At 30.8% G+C, this 7,662-nt stretch overlaps 1 protein-coding gene across 1 annotated transcript; it reads left to right on the top strand.

Annotated features, from left to right (window-relative positions):
- Window positions 1–404: 404 nt before the first annotated feature.
- On the top strand, window positions 405–6,695 carry CRY2 (cryptochrome 2). The gene is made up of 4 exons (XM_079032112.1): window positions 405–1,001; window positions 2,817–3,038; window positions 3,479–4,185; window positions 5,964–6,695. Exons 1-4 carry the CDS (start codon window positions 683–685, stop codon window positions 6,537–6,539), a joined length of 1,824 nt encoding a protein of 607 aa, XP_078888238.1. The 5' UTR covers window positions 405–682; the 3' UTR covers window positions 6,540–6,695.
- The last annotated feature ends 967 nt before the right edge of the window (window positions 6,696–7,662 follow it).

Raw genomic sequence — 7,662 nt, 5'->3', positions numbered from 1 at the left:
ACACACACACCAAATGAATTGGTTGGTACGGTATTACCATGATATTCCAATTTTTATACCATTACCGTACCAACATTTATCAATTGGTATGTTACTACCAACCAAACATGTTGGCTACTAAATATATTGGCTACCAAGTTTCTTAGTTCGGTTGATAACATGTTTTTTGGTTTTCAGTGATATAATTTTGCTTGCCATAACATTCACTATCAATTCCTTGTTGTAAATTTGTACATTTTTTTTACTACTTTTAAAAAAGCAAGATAGAGGATATTATAGCATGTTTAACGTTTGTGGTGGCCCCAATTTTTGCCTTCCGATGAGAAACAAGATCAATGTACCTACCTTCTCTGGATCAACATGACTCTTTCTGTGGCATTATTTCTGATTTTTAAAAGGTTCCAAATATCTTTACTGAAAGGACCATACTACCCATTTGCTCAAACACACCTCATGCCCATGTGAAACCAATGAATGCTCCATCATCATCCTTCTTCTCGTAGTTTCCTGAAAGAAAAATCCACTAAAAGGGTACCCAAAATCCTTTTTCTCATCTGGGTTCCTCTCCAATCATTTAAAATTCATTCACCCTGATTGAATTTAAAGATCAAGATTACGTTTGACCCTTCAAAATCATGTGATTTTATTTAAATTGAAGCGAATTTAAAGGAAAAAAAAAAAGATGGGTAGCAGTTGCAATGAGAAAACGATTGTTTGGTTTCGAAGGGATCTAAGGATCGAAGATAATCCAGCGCTGGCTGAAGCAGCAAGAGATGGCTCTGTTTTTCCTGTGTTCATATGGTGTCCGAAAGAAGAACAGCAATTTTACCCGGGTCGGGTTTCAAGATGGTGGTTGAAGCAATCTTTGATCCATTTAGGACAGTCTTTGAAATCGCTTGGAGCTGATCTTGTTTTGATGAAAGCTCAGAGTACTATTTCAGCTCTTATTGACTGCATCACTGCTATTGGTGCTACTAAAGTAGTGTATAATCAACTCTATGGTATGTATGCTCTTGTTCTTATGACTTTCGAAGTCAAACTAGTTGTTTGAAAGTTAAAATTTCGCCTAGATTTATTGTCGTTATTGAACTCCAGTAGCTATTTAGTGTTTATAGTTATAAGAAATTTTAATTTAGTAGTTTTCTTTCGTCTGAAAGCTGTTTAGATCGATGTTGTTAAGTTTTCTTTCGTCTGAAGTTGTTTAGATCGATGTCAATTTGCATCCTAGAAATAGATGGTTTGACTAAAAAAGTCAAAAGGGGATTCTAATTTTGGAAACAATCTTGAAAATACAACTAGATTATGGCAAGTAGTCCATAAAGTTCTATATGGATAGATGATGCTTGAGAATTTCTCTAAGAAATGGAAGGAAAAACAAATAAGGGAAAATTTGTGGAAGTAGGACTTGGTAGGTGGAACTTTCGTTACTTAATTTTAATATTAAGTCATTCTTTATGCATTAAGTGAAAAAGGAACACTCGTATATATAGTTATGTCTCCATTAAGTCTATTAAGTAAGAAATCAAGAAACATCTAAAATGTGTTCCTTATGTCATTGGGGTTGGAGCATTAATCTTATATTCGTATGATGCATGAACAAATTAGAAATTGCTTCTATGCTTCTTACTCAGTTACTTCTAGAGTTGGTTATGGTTTTCTAAATATTTGATAGAGCATTAATGCCCAATTTTGCACAAAATGTTTTCTTGATATATGAGTGTAACCTTTATGATTTATTCATTATATTGTAATAATTAGTAGTCTAAATTCGCAACCTAAATTACCTTTATGCTCATATAAGAATAAAATTGTAAAGTAATTTGAGTTAGAGTACATGAAAAATGAAAAAATTGTTGGTGATTTTATCAACAAATATATTTTAGTTTAATGGACTTAACAAGTGTTTCAAGAATAATGTTTAAGTGATAATACAAGTTAGGAGGTGTGGGAGTGCACACTTGTATTTACTAAAACATTGTTAGAACAGTACAAGGACTATTATGTCATTCTTTCATTCTTGAAAGATGTAAATTTAAGGACTAATCTATCTTTTTTGAAAGATACAAACTGTTCTCGTTATCAGTTGAATGGATAAATCCGGGAAAATAACGATTCCTTTGAAACACAGAAAAACGGAGAAACTCTTCCTTCTTAATCTTCTTCTAAAATTGATTCTGATTTTGTGCCTAAAATCAAAATTGTTGTATCAAGAATTATCCTAAGTTTGGATTTCGTGATACCCAAGGCATATAGGGTCGAAATATCAAACAAGGAAAGTGATTACACGATTCCTGTTTTGTTATCCAGATTTCCATAACCCTATTTCGATTTTTCCCAACAAAAATCTCTATGCTCTCAACATGATTCCTACCTTCTTCTAATTCGAAGACAAAGTAACCACATTTAAGGGGGTGAAACGTTTCTTGCATATTCATTGATCCCAATTCCCAATGTTCAATTCTTTTTTTTTTTTTTTCTTTTTAGGGATAAATACAAGAAATAGAAACATACTTTCTTTTCTTTATTTATTATATCATCTTACTTTCTGTTCCATTCTATTATAGCATTTTACTTTCATTTTATTTTTCTTATCAAGACATTATTATACTTTTGAAAATTTTTACCAAATTAGCACAATACACTTTGAAATATCAACTCAATTATTTTTCTTATGTCAAAAATCTTTGTATTTGAGTTATATGAAGAAAATCTTGCATTTACCCCTTTCTTTTTACTCTCTTGATTATTTTATAAAGATTTGATTTGTGGTTTTTTACTTTTTTTTTTTTTTTTTTTTTTTTTTTTTTTTTTTATAGATCCTGTTTCACTTGTTCGTGATCATAATATAAAACAAAAGCTTGGGGAGCTTGGTGTTCCTGTTCAAACATATAATGCTGACATGTTATATGAGCCATGGGAAGTATATGATAATGAAGGCTATGCATTTACAACATTTAATGCGTATTGGGAAAAATGCTTGAAAATGCATAATGATCCTATTATACGTCTTCCTCCATGTCGATTGGTGCAAGCGCCAGGTCAGCAACTTTTTTATTTTTTATTTTTTTATAAACATGTTGCTTTATTCTTAAAACACTATGTAATTTGACTTTTGAGATTGGAAAAAATTACTGTTCTATTTTATTAGTATTACCATTTTATCGACTATGGTCTAAGCCTGTCAAATTTCTTTAGTGATTAAAAAATTAGACCTTCTATAATTCACTAAAATTTAAGAAAAAATCGAAACTACAATGCTAAAAAATCGAAACTACAATGCTATAATCAGAAAGATTTTTCAAACTACAATGCCTTAATAAGGAAAAAAAACGAATATACAACACTAGTAAGAAAATTTTGAAACTAGAATGCTATAATAAATAAATAAATGGATATACATTACCATTTCTTGCACTTAACCTTCCAAAAAATCGATTTAAATCATTATTTTTTCTTTCCTATCATGGATTAATAACAGGATCCGTAGAAGATTGCACAATTGAAAAACTCGGTCTAGAAGACGAATCAGAAAAACCAAGTAACGCATTACTAGGAAGAGGGTGGGCCCCGGGTTGGATAAATGCCGAAAAAGCCCTCAACACATTCATAGAAAATCATCTTCTTGATTACGCAAAAAACCGCTTAAAAGTCACGGGTAACTCCACTTCAATTCTCTCCCCTTACATTCATTACGGTGAACTAAGCATCAAAAAAATCTTCCACACTGTCGTAATGAAGCAAATCCTATGGGCACAAGATCAAAACCACGAAGGTGAAAAATCCGTATCTTATTTCCTAAAATCAATCGGTTTTCGAGAATATTCGCGTTACATTTGTTTTAATTTCCCATTCACTCATGAAAGATCGCTTTTAAGAAACTTAAAGTATTTCCCATGGCAAGCTAATCAAGCACACTTTAAGGCTTGGAGACAGGGTCGGACTGGGTACCCGTTAGTTGATGCGGGTATGAGAGAGCTTTGGGCAACGGGTTGGCTTCATAATAAGATTCGGGTGATTACTGCAAGTTTTTTGGTCAAGTGTTTGTTGTTGCCTTGGCAATGGGGGATGAAGTATTTTTGGGATACGCTTTTGGATGCGGATCTTGAAAGTGATGTTCTTGGTTGGCAATATATATCTGGGAGCTTGCCAGATGGGCATGACCTTCGGCGTCTTGATAGCCCCGAGGTATGTTGTTGTTTCGTGTTTTTTTTTAAATACAAGTGAAATGCAAGAAATAGCAATGTACTTTTGTTTGTTTGTTTGTTTGTTATAGCATGTTACTTACTTTTGGTAGATCGCAAAAATGATCAATATAGTAGGGTGTATATATATGGAAACGACCACTTTTTCAACATTGATAACAAATAACTACCTATTTCACAAAAGGGACTTTGCTAAATGATGTCACTTTGCAAAAAAGAAAAAGTGATTTCTTTTTTCTTTTTAACTACAAATTGCTCCTCCTCACTTCTTTGGGGCGGGGGAGGCACCGGTAATTTCCAATTTCTGTTGCCAAATTCATAAGTTTCAATGTCCGTTTTGCGGGGGAGTAATTTGTAAATTTTCTGTTAGGCAGGTACCATTTTTTAACTTTTTTCAATACAGGGACCATTTGCTGTAAAAAGTTTACACATGGATCTTTTTTGTAAATTAGGGAGAGTTTTGTGATTTATTTTCAAAGGCACTAACCCTACCAACATACGAAAGTGTTGTGGCCAAAGTGTTGAACCCAAAGAGTATACTATTTAAACACATGGACCATTTCTGTAAAAAAAAGTGAACAGGGACCAGACTTGCCAAAATATGGAAGTATTGTGGCCAAAGTCTAAAACCCAAAAGTATATTTGTGGCCAAAGTCTAAAACCCAAAAGTATACTTGTGGCCAAAGTCTAAAATCCAAAAGTTTACTATTCATAACCAAGTTGCATATTATTATATATAATAATGTTGTTAAAGGTTATTTGTAGTTGGGACTAATCATAAAGCAATTCCACAAATCACAAATTCCATTTTGCTAAATGGGTGGTTTTTTTTTGTGATAAATGTTGAATAGGTGGTTACATTTCTTTTTATTGCAACATTGTATTTTCTATATTTTTCTTATTAAGGCAAATATGCTTTGATAAATTTACCCAATTATAGCATTGTACTCCAATTTTTTTTTATCCTATTAGGACATTGTACTTCAAAAACTTTACATAGAGTAAAAAATGCTTCGTATTTGTATCATGTTGCTATAATTGGGTAAAGTTTTTGAAGTACAATGCATTAATTAGAAATACTTAGCTATTTATTGCATTTAATCCATTTGTTTCTTATAGGGAAATCTCCGATAAAGTCCCAATATTTTGAGTCACTTTACAGTTTAATCCCAACTTTTATTTTTTGAACATAAAAGTCCCGATTATTTAATTTTATACGATAATCTTAATCTATCATTTTCTATTGAAAAAATAAGGACTGTTTCTTTATTTTGGGCAAAATATAAAATAATCAAGATTTTTCTGTTCAAAAAATAAAAGTTTGGATTAAAACATAAGCTTGCACAAAATATTGGGACTTTATTAGAGATTTTATAACATCTTATTTCCTACATTCATTTCTTTCTATTACAACATTTTACTTTCAAATTTATTTCTCATCATGCATTGTACTTTCAATTTTCTTTTTCGTATTAGGACATCAAAGTTAGCAAAACCTACATATAACATTCATGATTGCTATATACTTAAGTTTCATTCCTTTAATTTGGTAGATTTTTAAAACTACAACACTAATACAAAACAACGAAAGTATATATGATACTATAATAAACACATCAACAAAAGTAACTTATCATTTCTTGCATTTAACCCTTTATATATACATATATATATATATATATATATATATATATATATATATATATATATATATATATATATATATACCTCTAAAACTATTCAAATTCTTAAAAAAATCAGGTTCAAGGATTCAAGTATGACCCCGAGGGAGAATACATAAGACAATGGCTACCCGAATTATCAAGAATACCAACCGAATGGATCCATCATCCATGGAATGCACCACTTGCTGTTCTTCAAGCTTCAGGAGTCGAATTAGGATTAAACTATCCAGAACCCATAATAGACATTGAAGTTGCACGCGATAATTTAACAACAGCTATATTACTTATGAACGAAAAAGAATCCGCTTCTAAACAAGACAACAACTGTGAAGGAACAAATGAAGTTGTAAATGACAATTGTGACCTTGAAAACCTACGTATTCCTAAAGTTCTTTTGAAAAAAGAAAAAAGAGTCGCGTGTCCTTCAAATTCCTCTAATGATCAGAAGGTGCCTTCGATGATGAAAAACAGTTCTGGAGTGAATAATAATAATGGGGTGAAAAGATCGAGGCAAGAACCTGATGAATATAATTTGAATGATTGTAAAAGTGAAAGTGAGTTTTCGAAATTGGATGATGATTTGTGTTCTACAGCTGTTTCTTCATCTGGTAGTAAGAAACAAGCTACTGGAAATAGTAGTTTCTGTTTTTAGTTTCTTGTTATGAATTAGTAGGATGATATTGATATTGATATTGATATTGTTATTGTTAGTAGTAGTTTAATTGTTGTTTATGTGTTATATATGTGTATGTTTTCTTTCTTTTTGTAATTTATTGTTGAATTAAGAAACGGAGGTTTAATCGTTTAATGTTTAAATGTATGTTTCACGATGATGTCTATAATTTGTGTTATGTGAATTTGCAATAAGATGTGAATTTGCAATAAGATTGTTAGTATATATTTTATTATTCTCATCATATAGTGTTTGTTATATGGTAAAAAGTTTTTTTAGTGAGGAAGTGTTGTATGAACAAAATGTCTTTTTATTTTGGAAAATCTCCGGAAAAATCTTAATATTTTACTCTAATTTACAAAAAAGTCACAAACTAAAATTTGTTTACGAAAAAGTCCCAATTACCGGTAAAAACAACGATTTGACCCTATTTTCCCGGTTTCATTACTTATCCGGTTTAATAAAGTCTCATTATTTTACCATAATTTACGAATAAGTCCCAAATTATGGTAAAATAATGAGACTTTAATGAAAATTATGGTAAAATAATGGGACTTTAATGAAAATTATGATAAAATAATAGGACTTTAATGAAACCGGGTAAGTATTGAAACCGATAAACCGGAAAAAAAGGGTCAAATCGTCATTTTTTCCGGTAATTGGGACTTTTTCATAAACCAATTTTGGTTTGAGACTTTTTCGTAAATTAGAGTGAAATATTAGACTTTTTCGAAGATTTCCCTTTTATTTTTGGATGAATGATAGTAAAATGGAAGAAAATCATGATCTCAAAAGTCTTTTTAGTAGTCCCACGTTCAGAAGTCAAAAGTAATAAAAAGTTGGCAAAATACTGTTGCTAAATTGATGTTGATACGATGAAAAAAATATTTTTTATTAGAGTGAAAAAGGTTAAAACTATGTGAGACAGAAATTCAAATATTATATCAAAACACTTGCATCTCCTTTTTATCTTCATCGTTAAAAAAATTACCTTTGGATTTCTATACGATTCTATGCGATCAAGTTGTAATCAGTATCAAATGAAACATCGTATTCAGTACAATTTATTAAAGATAAAGTATAAAGTATTCGTCAATTTTGA

Source organism: Lactuca serriola, chromosome 3 (assembly GCF_051521515.1).
Source record: "Lactuca serriola cultivar US96UC23 chromosome 3, Lser_US96UC23_V15, whole genome shotgun sequence".
In the NCBI taxonomy this organism is placed as follows: domain Eukaryota; kingdom Viridiplantae; phylum Streptophyta; class Magnoliopsida; order Asterales; family Asteraceae; genus Lactuca; species Lactuca serriola.
This window is presented reverse-complemented; position numbering and strand designations above follow the sequence as displayed.

What these genes read in the sequence shown, in the direction of transcription:
- CRY2 (XM_079032112.1), top strand. Translation starts at nt 683, where the DNA reads ATGGGTAGCAGTTGCAATGAGAAAACGATTGTTTGGTTTCGAAGGGAT. An exon ending in AGTGTATAATCAACTCTATG is followed by an intron (nt 1,002 to 2,816) that starts GTATGTATGCTC and finishes TTTTTTTTATAG; the next exon opens with ATCCTGTTTCACTTGTTCGT. An exon ending in GGCGTCTTGATAGCCCCGAG is followed by an intron (nt 4,186 to 5,963) that starts GTATGTTGTTGT and finishes TAAAAAAATCAG; the next exon opens with GTTCAAGGATTCAAGTATGA.